The 13,520-nt window shown below is 35.3% G+C and overlaps 2 protein-coding genes across 6 annotated transcripts in view; both read left to right on the top strand.

Moving 5' to 3' along the window:
* MNS1 (meiosis specific nuclear structural 1) overlaps window positions 1-13,520 on the top strand; it is a 433,362-nt gene that overhangs the window by 201,690 nt on the left and 218,152 nt on the right. The gene's annotated exons all lie outside the window — the stretch shown is intronic.
* The window catches only part of ZNF280D (zinc finger protein 280D), a 177,042-nt gene that overhangs the window by 125,664 nt on the left and 37,858 nt on the right, over window positions 1-13,520 (top strand). For all 5 annotated transcript variants that reach the window (XM_058427947.1, XM_058427948.1, XM_032174646.2 and 2 more), the window contains 4 exons: window positions 2,557-2,714; window positions 3,697-3,797; window positions 4,551-4,697; window positions 12,917-13,051. In XM_058427947.1, the coding sequence (XP_058283930.1) occupies window positions 2,557-2,714; window positions 3,697-3,797; window positions 4,551-4,697; window positions 12,917-13,051 (541 nt within the window). The remainder of the gene's footprint in view (window positions 1-2,556; window positions 2,715-3,696; window positions 3,798-4,550; window positions 4,698-12,916; window positions 13,052-13,520) is intronic.

Raw genomic sequence — 13,520 nt, 5'->3', positions numbered from 1 at the left:
GTGCATTTCAAAGTAATCTGCATTGTGTTTGTGCATGTGTGTACAGCATATACATATATGTATGCCTTTTGTGTTTATTCTTGGTAACTGTCATCTGTAATTAGCATTTCAAAGCAGCTGTAGTTACTTCTGAGTTCAGCATTTATTTGTTTTCCTGTGAGTTCTTGGGTCCAAAAAGAAGCATATATAAAAATCCTGAAATACACTGTGATATACACCTATAACAGTTATTAATGGTTTCTTTATGATAGTGCTTTATAATTTTCAAAGTTTTTTCACTTATTTTATATGAATTTTCTTATTTCTTTACTTCCTCGTATCAAGCTTTAAGGGCCATCAATAGCTAATGGTTGCAGTAGTTTAACAAAAGGGAAAGTGTATTTTGAGATAAAACATTGAAACAGTGTTGCAGTAGAACTCTAACACCTATTTCTGATGTCATGCCAACATTGGCAAATCATGTTAGCAAATATGGTAAAATGCAGAGCAGTGTGGTTCATTGACTGAATTTCTTTTACTGAAATATGAGGTTATGTTATTTCAGCAGTATTTTTTTGGCCTTTCCTTTTAGATTAGCCCATTTAATATCAAACATGAAAATTTGAGGCTGGGCATAGTGGTTCACGCCTGTAATCCCAGCACTTTGGGAGGCTGAGGTAGGACGATTGCTTTAGCAAAGGAGTTCGAGACCAGCCTGGGGAACACAGTGAAACCTCATCTCTACAAAAAATACAAAAGTTTGCCGGGCATGGTGACGCGCACCTGTAGTCCCAGCTACTTGTGGGGCTGAGGTGGGAGGATCGCTTGAGTCTGGGAGGTTGAGGCAGCAGTGAGCTGTAATCGTGCGTCTGCACTCCAGCCTGGGCAACAGAACGAGATGGTCTCAAAATAAAAAGAAAATGAAAATTTCATTTTTTTGGTTATGTTTATGAAGACTAGCTACATATGTTTAGGCTTTCATAATATTTACAGATTTTAAGAAAATTGTATCTGATAATATCCAGGAATTGAGTATTTTTAAAAATACTGATCATTTATTAAATGTAACCTTAATGGTAAACACCTCACGAACAAAGAAGTTAAATGTATTATATAATATTTTACTTCAACAGTAAGAATTGGGAAGGCAACTTGATTTTTATAGAGAATAATAAGAAATTGATAGCTCAACATTTCATTTCTGTTCTCTGCCATGTCAACATATTCTGGTATGGGGTTTCTTTCCTACATTGAGTGTCACTAAAAATAGTTAGATTTATCTTGTTCTGTGAACATCCTTGCAAGAGGTTTTGCTGTTTCCCTCATTTCTGTTGGTTTGAGAAGTATGAGCTGATGAGAACTCATATAATAATTGGGAAAAAGCGAATTGGGTAAGGGAACATTTTATGTTAATAGACTTTAAGTGCGGAAAGCTGTGAGCTGAAAGTTTAATGGCTCATGATCTTTACTCTAAACGTAAATATTTAACCAAGACCAAGATTTTCTGTAAGCATTTGTAGAGTTGTTGTTAAAACCAAAGGAGGAAAAGATATTTCAAGGTGTACCATAGCCCACTCTAAGGAGAAGTAGTGCTGTAAATTTGTGAAAAGAGGTACATATTATAATCTTCATGATGATTGCTATCTAGATTGATGACATTATCACTTAGTTTCAAGATAATTTCTTTTAGGGATTCAAAGTGAATAATTGTTAACAGTTGACCTAGTCTAAAAATTATTGTTTTTATTGAATAACTTTACTCTCAAATTCAGCAAAAAGCTTTAGTAAGCTCTTTTAAATGTATTACCATTTATATTGCACCCTCTGCCATTGAAGGTCGTAATTCCTGCTCATAGAAGCCTATTAGGGAAGCTGAAGTAGCAGAATGTAAAACTGAAAAATGTATGTTGCCTACAAAGGGCACTGTCTGCAAGTTAAGATGAACAGTCTAACAGTAAACCAGTATCATTAAGTAAAACAAAAGGTTCTTGTAATTGTAGACATCAAAACTGCTATTACATGCATTTAGAAACCAAGATACAAGTAAAAATACCAGCAATTTGTCATTGAAGCAGCTGGAATCTATTGTATATTTTCAAGGCCTTAAAAGATTTCCTCCTGACTCTGTAGCTGCCTTTGGTGATAGGGTTTCCTTTATTTTGGTATTTTATTTTAAAATGTAAATAGGATTTCAAGTATGGATATAGGGTTTCCTTTCTTTTAGTGTTTTATTTTAAAATGTAAATATGATTTCAAGTATGGATCAGAAGCCTGCTCTTTTATCTGAAAAATTTTTTAAAATAATCTGAAATAATGATTAAGAGTTATATCAAATTGGTGATCTTTCAGATTAATTACATGAATGAATTATTTTGAAGCAAAGATAAAAAGATGTTTACTTAGCCACTTAAAGAAAGTGATTATTTAAAAGTGCATACTTTCCTAGGCAACTTTAAGACTTTTGAGAGTTTGAGTAATATATCTGTATTTTTAAGATTTAGATTCAGATTCTTGTTTGTGAGATTTCCTTTTTGTTTTTAAATCTCAAGTTTTGCACCTGTTGACAACCATTTATAGGTTTATGAACCACATGAAACACCATTTGGAACTTGAGAAGCAGAGCAGTGAGAGCTGGGAAAACCATACCACCTGCCAGCACTGCTACCGTCAGTTTCCCACACCATTTCAGTTGCAGTGTCACATCGAAAGTACACATACGCCCCATGAATTTTCTAGTAAGTTACCAATACATTTAAATATTCCATATTATTGATTTTGATAATATAAATTGTGAGAAAACCTTAAGAAGCCTGTTAGAAAAATGAGAATAAGAAATAGACTTTGGAATTTGAGGGCAAAATTGAAAGGCCAAGTTTTAACTGTGATAAACTTTTAAATAAAATTAGTTACTAATATTGAAGTGCCTCTTGCAAATAATTCAGTATGGTAATTGCCTTGACATAAACTATGCATTATATGCTGGGGACTAAATTGGAAGCCTAGTATCGTAGTTTTAAAATATTAAATCATTGCTCTTCATTTAAACTTTAATAGGAAAAGGAACTACAGTCGTAGTTAAAAATCACAGGCCGGGTGCAGTGGCTCATGCCTGTAATCCCAGTCAGCACTTTGGGAGGCCAATGTGGGCAGATCACTTGAGGCCAGGAGTTTGAGACCAGCCTGGCCAACATGGCAAAACCCCGTCTCTACTAAAAACACAAAAATTAGCCGGGCATGGTGGTGCATGCCTGTAATCCCAGCTCCTTGGGGAAGCTGAGGCAGGAGAATCACTTGAATCCAGTAAACAAGGTTGCAGTAAGCCGAGATTGGGCCATTACACTCCAGCCTGGGTGACAGAGCAAGATACTGTCTCCAAAAAAAAAAAAAAGAAAAGAAAATTACAGATGTTGGAGCAAGATAGCTTGGTTTTAAATCCCAGATCTGCCTCTTACTATAGCTACAAGATTTTAGCCATGTTACTTAATACTTGAATAATGCGGATAATAGAAATACCTTTCTTACAGGATTGTTAATAGGAGTTAATGTAGGTGAGGTAATGTGAGTGCTTAGAACTGTTCTTTGCACATAGTTAACAAGCTATTTAACTGTTCACAACTGTCCCTACTGCTACTGTTATTGTTATTGATATAGATGTATAAAAGTAATTTTTATATTAATATCTTAAATATTATAATACTGTTTCTCTCCCACATTTAGCTATTTGTAAAATCTGTGAATTGTCATTTGAAACAGAACATGTTCTTTTACAACATATGAAGGACAATCATAAACCTGGTGAAATGCCATACATCTGCCAGGTACACATACATTTTATTGTTTTCTTTAAGTGTTTGGTTTGTTGTTTCGGTTATAAAATTTAAGCCTATTAGACCAGCGGTCAGCAAACTTATGCATAACTTGGCATAACTTATGCATTATATGAGGGGTAGGCAGCAAGCTGCATTTGGTTCACAGGCTTTTGTTTGCTTATCTCTGTACTGGACAAAGATAAGTCCTGTTGTATGCAGAAAAACAAACATATGGACTTACTGTGCTACATAGGGAAGAATGTAGTCATACAAGGGAAATACAAAGTGCTGTTAGATACAAAGAACCCTACCAAATGCTTTGGCAAAAGTATTTTCCAAAGAAGAAGAATTTGAAGGAAGAGGAAAGCAAGGAAAAGATAAATTGCCATTGCCATAAACCTGGAGGCCGTTAACAATCTAAAGGAGAATGCTGTTTCATGTAGCAGAAAAACATTTTATAGAGCAAGAGGTTCCAAAGCTTGAAACTTCAAGTCAAGACAGAAGGTGATAGATAAAAAGATCTGATAAAGAGAAGGAGATCTAGTTCTGTTTTGGGATGTATCCCTTAACTTTGAAAGCTACGTTTAATGTCTCAAAGATGGTCTTTTGGTGTTGCCTTAGTGAGATTCTTGGTTGCAAAGGCATCAGAGCTAGATTAGTAGTACATAATGTTCTCCTGACAAATTATCCATCATTGTTACCTTGTAATTGCATATCAGTTTTAAATTTTCAAGTTAAACTAAGCCTTCTTTCCATTTTTAGGTTTGCAATTATAGATCATCATCATTTTCTGATGTAGAAACTCATTTTAGAACATCCCATGAAAACACTAAGAACTTGCTATGCCCCTTTTGCCTCAAAGTTATTAAAATTGCAACACCATATATGCATCATTATATGAAGCATCAGGTGAGATTTGCCAGTTCTTATTTATTATGTTGTCTTAGTGAAAAAACTGATTATGACTTGGAGAATCTTTAGATTTGTTCTGCAAGAGAAGCAGAGTTGTTCCAAATGACACTATTAATTTACACTTTATGTTGAATTGCTTGTGAAACTTCCACTTCTTTTCCTTACTTCTTTTCTGGTGATGGTGTGGGTCATAAATAATGAAAATTCTGAAAGATAGCTAGAAATAGGAAGCCGAGGATTGAGAGAAAAAGAAAAAGTGAGTGAATATACAAAAGATTGAATATTTCAGGGTCTAAAGGTAGATATGAGAATGATTTTGAAGGAAGTTATCAGGACAAAGGGAAAAATGACTTTGAACTGAGGAAGAAAAGATTGAGGATTTATAATCTTATTTTTCGTTTTGCTCTTCAAACTTTATTTCCACTTTCTAACCCCTTATCATTATGAGAAGACATGTTGTCATTGACCTGGAGTTGTCTATTATAGTTGTGTGACCATGGGAATAATAATGACACTTACTGATCAATGTATGAACTCTGGCAGAGAACCATATTTAGATCATCACTTGTTCCCTGGATGGCTTCCACCAGTTTTGCTATATCATTTTGGAACTCAATATTAGTGCTTGTACCCCTCCCTTGAATTCTGATATTATGCTTATTGGCTCTTTTCCTGAAGCAATTAAACCATCTTTTATTTGGGCTAGAAATTTTGATGCAACACTAATCCTGTTCTTGAGTGCTTGAAAGAACAACAGTGCCTTTGCCAAAATTAGAAGCCGATGGATTTACTGAATCTGATCATGTAATCAGATTTTGCCAACTCACTAGAAAGCTCAATACATTCTGTTATTATTGATTAAATTGACATGCCAATTTATTCAGCTTTGGTGCTCACTTTGCTGTCATTTTCAGTTGTTAGTTAATCATGAAATTGACTTGCTGTTTTTAATTGGAGAAGATCATGAAAGTAGAATTTCCAGATCAATTTGGGATCACCTGTGTTGTGACTGGGATGCCACACATCCTTGAGAGTTTCTGGCAAGATCTATTCTAGGGTTTCCCCAAGAGTGTTCCATCAGGTGTTAATAGATATTTTCCCCCAAATCGTCACTGATCAATAAGTTTATTAAATGCCTTGATTTATAAAATCAAGCAGTTTTGTTTTTTAAAACAGGACTTCTCAGAGCTTTTAATATGCCAATGGACGTTGTAAATCTCCAAGAAAGGATATAGTATGTATCATTCCCCAAACTTATTTGACCATTGACTTCTTTATTTGCACAGTACCTATTAACATTTCTTGATGAACAGAGTTTGGGAAACACTATTCTTGATACCCTGTATTTCATCTTTGGACTTTAATTTTGAAAGGGAGAATGAGGTATAAAGCAGTAGCTCTAGTTCATGATGGGGCTTTTAAACATAGTCTTTCCCAAGTGCTTTGCCAAACTATAGAGGGAGATAGAGATGTGGGAAGAATAGTAACTATGGTAGAGATTTGGGGACCCGCTATGTGGGCTGTGTGATTTATAAGCAAGTTGTCATGCCCTGAGTTGTATGTTTTAACTTGCCATGGCTGCCAATTTTCTTTTTTGTTTGGAGTGCCTGGGAGGTAGATAGCCAGCGGTAAAGAGGGGGCAGTCTATTAATAAGGATCATCGGGCATCTTTGAAGATATTTACAATTTGTGTAATTATTTACAAGACTGGAAAACCATAGCTGAGTGGGATTATAAACTTGTAGTTGAGATAACATTATTACCAAAGTATTAGACAATCAGAATAGTTGACTCCAGTTTCATCCATGTCCCTACAAAGGACACGAACTCATCATTTTTTATGGCTGCATAGTATTCCATGGTGTATATGTGCCACATTTTCTTAATCCAGTCTATTGTTGTTGGACATTTGGGTTGGTTCCAAGTCTTTGCTATTGTGAATAGTGCCACAATAAACATACGTGTGCATGTGTCTTTATAGCAGCATGATTTATACTCCTTTGGGTATATACCCAGTAATGGGATGGCTGGGCCAAATGGTATTTCTAGTTCTAGATCCCTGAGGAATCGCCACACCGACTTCCACGATGGTTGAACTAGTTTACAGTCCCACCAACAGTGTAAAAGTGTTCCTATTTCATATCGCAAGGACAAAAAACCAAACACCGCATGTTCTCACTCATAGGTGGGAATTGAACAATGAGAACTCATGGACACAGGAAGGGGAACATCACATTCCGGGTACTGGGTCGGGGGACATTGGAATATACCTAATCTAAAGACGACAAAGGGTCAGAAAACAAATGGCACATGGATACATATTAATGTACCCTAAAACCTAAAGTATAATAAAAAAAAAAAAAGAATACTTGACTCCATGCCTTATTTTATTGTCTTTGAAGAATTCAGTTGTAACTTTTTTTAAAGATTATATTATTATGTCTTTAGTGATTTTAGAGTTAATAACCCAGTTTGTGTGACTTTTAAGAAATATTGATAGAAATTCCAGATGTGTTTAAATATGCTCATTAGAGCTTTAATAAAACAAGCAGTTAACATACACTAATTACTTACCTTATAGCAGCAGCTGGTACTTTACATGCATTTTCTTGTTTAATCCTCTCAACCACTAGATGTATATTATTATTTCAGTTTTATAGATGAGGAGACAGAGCTTTAGAGAAAGTAACTTGCCTAATGTCACATTGTCTAATAAAGGCAGAGTCAAAATTTGACTTCAGCATCCAAGATTTTACTGCTCTACCAGAGTTGGATTTCACATTGGCACTAGGTCTAAAGGTAGAAATTACATGTAGTAAGAATTACCTGTAAATCTCTCAAGTCTCCCAAACAGTATAGTATACTTATAAAAAAATTTAATACAGATATTTATTTATTTATACTTGGAATAGATCACTGTTTCTTTTGTTGAACATAGTGTTATAAAAAAAAGTATAATCACCCTTAGTGCATTGAAATGCATGCATACATAAAAGAGATGTGTAAGACTTGAGTCCAACTGAGGAACTGGTAGATTAATGTATTCTACCTTAGGACTCTGGGCAAATGTTCATTGAATGAAAAGGCAGATATTTTGAACTAAATTGTACATGCTACTCATATGCATTTTCTCTGTTAGTCTCTTGCTTTCTGCCTCACTATTCATTTAAGAAATATTTACTGAGTGGCTTAGTATGTGCCAGGGGCTGCTTTAGGTATCATATAGCAGTGAACAAAACCAAGTTTGTGCCCTCTGGAATTTACATTATAGTAGAGAAAGATAATACATTTGTGTATGTGTGTGTTAGAATCTATATGCTGGCAATAAGTACTGTGGAAGGAAAATGTGGAAGATGAGGAGTGCTAAAGATTGGGGAGGTAGTAGGAGTAGAGGAGTGTTCAAAAACGGATGTTGTGAAAGAATGTTCAAACATGGCCCTCTCTGAAGGATATAAAGGAGTGAGCCATGTGAATTACCTCGGAGAGGCAACATTATACAGGCAGTGAAGTGAGTGTATACCTGCGATGCTCAAAGAATAGCAAGGAGGCCAGTGTGGCTGGAGCAGAGTAAATTAATAGGAGGAAGAATAATAGGAGATGAGGTTATAGCAATAGAATGCAGGCCAATTCATGTGGAGCTTTGTAAGCCACAGCCAAGACTTTGGAAAGCCACTAGACATTTTTAAGCATGTAAAAAGATGTGCCATGTTTTTATTACTGGCAGCTATGGAAAGAAAAGTCCATAGGGAAGAAAGGGTATTAGGGGGAGAAGATAGAAAGTTTTTATAGTAGTCCAGGTAAGTGGCATGGGCCAGTATGGTAGCAATGGTTGAACAAGGTAATGAGAAGTGGAAAGATTATGAATGGTTTTGAAGGTAGAGCTGACAGGTTTTACTAATGTGTTTGACAATAGATGTAAGAGAAAGAGATTAAATTTTTTGTCTTGAGCAGTTGCAAGAATGGAGTTTTCATATACTGAGATATGGGGAAGACTGAATAAGGAACAGACTTTTTTTGTAGGAGGGGGACAGGTATATAGGAAGGAAATCTCGAGTTCAATTTTGTTCAGGTTGATTTGAGAAGCATATTAGACATCAAGCAGTAATGTTAAGTAGGCAGTTGGATAGATGGTATTTAAAAACCATGAAACTGGATGATATAACCTACTGAGTGGTTATAGATAGAGAAAAGATTTCTGGGAACTCAACTCTGGTGAACTTTTTACCTGCTCTATTGTTTTGGTATCTATTTTTTGTCTTTCTCTTCTTCCTTGAGCCACATATAAGTGAATTTGTTTAAATTGCCTGTACCTATGATGTAATCCAATGTATCACACTTGTAAAATAGTCTTAAGAGCCTAGGAGGTCAAGGCTGTAGTGAGCCAAGACTGCACCACAGCATTCCAGCCTGGATGACAGAGTGAGACCTTCTGTTAAAAAAAAAAGTCTTAAGATCCAGCTATTAATAGAATTGTAACACATATTTATATATTGCTTTGAATTTTATAAAGAACTTTCATTTATGAAGTGCTTGCTGTATGCCAGTAACTGTGCTAGGTACTTCCCTATATATTACTTCACTTGATTTTGATAAATAATTGGTTGTGAAAAAAAAAAAAAAACCACACAAACAAAACTTCAGGCCAATATCCTTGATGAACCTCAATGCAAAAATCTTCACCAAAATACTGGCAAACTGAATCCAGCAGCACATCAAAAAGTTTATTCACCATGATCAAGTAGGCTTTATCCCTAGGATGGAAGGTTGGTTCAACACATGCAAATCAATAAATGTGACTCATCACAAACAGAACTAAAGACAAAAATCGCATGATTATCTCAATAGATGCAGAAAAGGCTTTTGATAAAAGTCAATATCTCTTCATGTTAAAAATTCTCAATAAACTAGGTATTGAAGGAACATACCTCAAAATAATAAGAGCCATATGTGACAAACCCACAGGCAATATACTGAATGGGCAAAAGCTGGAAGCATTCCCCTTGAAAAGCAGCACAAGACAAGGATGCCCTCTCTCACCACTCTTATTCAACATAGTATTGGAAGTTCTGGCCAGGGCAATCAGGCAAGAGAAAGAAATAATGCACATTCAAATAGAAAGAGAGAAAGTCAAACTATCTTTGTTTGCTGATGACATGATCCTATATCTAGAAACCCCATCATCTCAGCCCAAAAGCTTCTTAAGCTGATAAGCAACTTCAGCAAAGTCCCAAGATACAAAGTCAGTGTGCAAAAATCACTAGCTTTTCTATATTACCAATAACAGGCAAGCCAAGAACCAAATCATGAATGAACTCCCCTTCACAATTGCCAGAAAAAGAATGAAATACCTAGGAATACAGTTAACAAGGGAAGTGAATGATCTCTGCAATGAGAACTGTTATACAAATCACTGCTCAAAGAAATCAGAGATGACACAAACAAATGGAAAAACATTCCATGCTTATGGATAGGAATAATCAATATCATGAAAATGGCCATACTGCCCAAAGTAATTTATAGATTCAGTGCTATTCCCATTTAACTACCATGGACATTCTTCACAGAACTAGGAAAAGCCATTTTAAAATTCATATGGAACCAAAAATAGCCCAAATAGCCAAGTCAATCTTAAGCAAAAAGAACAAAGCTGGAGGAATCACACTACCTGATTTCAAACTATACTACAGGGCTATAGTAAGCAAAACAACTTGGTACTGGAACAAGAACAGACACATAGAACAATGGAATAGAATAGAGAACCCAGAAATAAAACTGCACACCTACAACCATCTGATCTTTGACAAACCTGACAAAAACAAGCAATGGGGAAAGGATTCCCCTATTCAATAAATGGTCCTTGGGAAACTGGCTGGCCATAGGCAGAAAATTGAAACTGGACCCCTTCCTTACATCATATACCAAAATTAACCCAAGATGGATTAAAGACTTAAATGTAAAACCTTAAACTAGGTTTAGGCAATACCATTCGGGATATAGGCATAGGGAAAGATTTCATGATGAAGACACCAAAAGCAATGGCAACAAAAGCAAACATTGACAAATGGGATCTAATTAAAGAGCTTCTGCACAGCAAAAGAAACTGTCAACAAAGTAAGCAGACAACTTACAGAATGGGAAAATTTTTGCAAACTATGCATCTGACAAAGGTCTAATATCTAGCATCTATAAGGAATTTAAACAGATTTACAAGAAAGAAACCAACCCCATTAGAAAGCGGGCAAAGGATATGAACAGACACTTCTCAAAAGAAGACATACATGTGGCCAACAATGATATGAAAAAAAAACTCAACATCACTGATCATTAGGGAATGCAAATCAAAACCACAGTGAGATACCATCTCGCACCTGTCAGAATGGCTATTATTAAAAGATCAAAAAATAATAGATGCTGGCAAGGTTATGGGGCAAAGGAGTGCTTTTATACTGTTGCTGGAAGTGTAAATTAACCATTGTGGAAGACAGTGTGGCAATTCCTTGAAGACCTAGAGACAGAAATACCATTCCACCCAGCAGTCCCATTGCTGGGTATATACCCAAAAGAATATAAATTGTTCTGTTAAGACATATGCACACGTATGTTCTTGGTAGCGCTATTCACAATAGCAAAGACATGCAATCAGCCTAGATGCCCATCAATGGTGGACTGGATGAAAAAAATGTGGTACATATACACCATGGAATACTATGCAGCCAAAAAAAGGAATGAGATCATGTCCTTTGCAGGGACATGGATGGAGCTGGAGGCCATTATCCTTAGCAAACTAATGCAGGAACAGAAAAATACCATGTTTTCTCATTTATAAGTGGGAGCTAAATGATGAAAACACAAGACACATAGAGGGGAACAACACATACTTGGGCCTGCCACAGGGCACAGGGTGGGAGGAGAGAGAGGATCAGGAAAAATAACTAAGGAATGCCTGGGTGATGAAATAATCTGTACAGAAAACCTCTGGGATACATGTTCACCTGTGTATCAAACCTGCACATCCTGCACATGTTCCCTGAGCTTGAAAGTTAATAAATAAATAAACAAACAGTTGTATTTCAATGGACATAGTGATGTATCTGGCAGAGATACAGCTTTAGATTAGGCATTCCTTTATAATTATATGTTGTACAATTATGTGTGTGTGCATATGTATATATATGTGTAAAACAACATATAACTACAAAAGAGTGGTTTCTCTCAAACCACTATATATATATATATATGTGTGTGTGTGTGTGTGTGTGTATATACATATATATAGTGGTTTTAGAGAATATATTATATATAAAATATATATATATATAAAGTAGTGAGGGTAAAAATTGCAGTTGATAATCTGTCGTAGAAAGAACACTGGATCGGGGGTCTGGTAATGTCACTAACTAGCTATTGGGAAGTGCCTTAGAATTGTTTTGACCATTTCCCATCTGTAGGATAATGACAGGACTGGGTTTGAGGAGGGACTCAGTCAAGGGGTTCTCAGTCAGTAAGTTCAGTTGTTCTGTTTTATGCCCCTTCATCCACCTTGTCTGATACAGTAGCTACTAGCCACATATGGCTTTTTAGGTTTAAATTAATTAAAATTAAACGGTATTAAACATGTAGTTCCTTAGTCACAGTGGCCACATTTCAGGTGCTCAATAACCACATGTGGCTAGTGGCTACTGTGTTGGACAGTACAGCTCTCGAATATTTCATTATAGGAGATATTATTGGACAGCATTGGTTTATATAACCATTTCTATAAAATAACCTTCTTTGAAATGTCTGGTTAGATTTATTTGGTTTTAGAGAGTTTAATGTATTTTACCAACTTTTCAACCAACTAGAAATAGCAAAAATTAGAAATAATTTACTTTTTCTAGGATAAAAACGTAGTACATCTCATTTTCAAAGTATGTGTTTACTTCAAGTTTATAATTGAAAGAGATTTCTCACCACAATTAATAGAAGTTTTATTAGAACCTATTGATAGAACTTACATGTACAGTTCCTACACAGTAGCGAACACTTTTGAAACCCAAATACTAATGTAATGACTTTTTAAAAATGAGGCATTTTATATTATTATGATAGGAGATGTTAAACCGCAAGTTTTTACATTATTTAGGTATCATTAAAATTAAGTCAGCATTTTCAGGACACAAGATTTGTAGTTGTTGAAATTATTTTTCCCCCTTTTTCTGTTTTTTTCTAAACAGAAAAAAGGAATACATCGTTGTACAAAATGCAGGCTGCAGTTTTTGACATGCAAGGAGAAAATGGATCATAAGACTCAACACCATCGAACATTTATAAAACCTAAACAACTAGAAGGATTACCTCCTGGAACAAAAGTGAGTTAAAATATATTGTATTGTAACATTTTGTATGATAATAGAAATTAACTCCTGCCCGGCTTTATGTATTGAATATATTTTTAAATGACTTCAGATTCTTGCTCAGACTTTAATTTTAGGTTTTAATTTTATGTGTAGAAGGAAAAACTTCTAACCATTGTTTTGAGTTCAGTGATAGCTGTTAGGTTAGAGTAGTAGTCCTTTCTAAAAAGTACAACTCAATTAACTTTTCCTGGGTCAGTGGGTTGTTTCAATATTTTATAGACTATTTTTGAGCTTTCAGTTTAAAGTGTATATGTTGACTTTAGTTGCTAAACTATAAGATGCTTGAGATCAGGAATCATGTTTTATTTATCTTTGTGTCCCCAGCGTCTGGTACAGTGCCTTGAGTGCCATAGGTTCTCAGATGTTTGTTGCAGTTGTTATTACTGAGTTTACTCTGAGAAGCAAGTTCTACTGCTGGATA

This window comes from Hylobates moloch, unplaced genomic scaffold, assembly GCF_009828535.3.
Source record: "Hylobates moloch isolate HMO894 unplaced genomic scaffold, HMol_V3 SCAFFOLD_14, whole genome shotgun sequence".
Classification (NCBI taxonomy): Eukaryota; Metazoa; Chordata; class Mammalia; order Primates; family Hylobatidae; genus Hylobates; species Hylobates moloch.
Note: the sequence above shows the minus strand (reverse complement) of the source record. Positions and strands in the feature narration are given on the sequence as shown.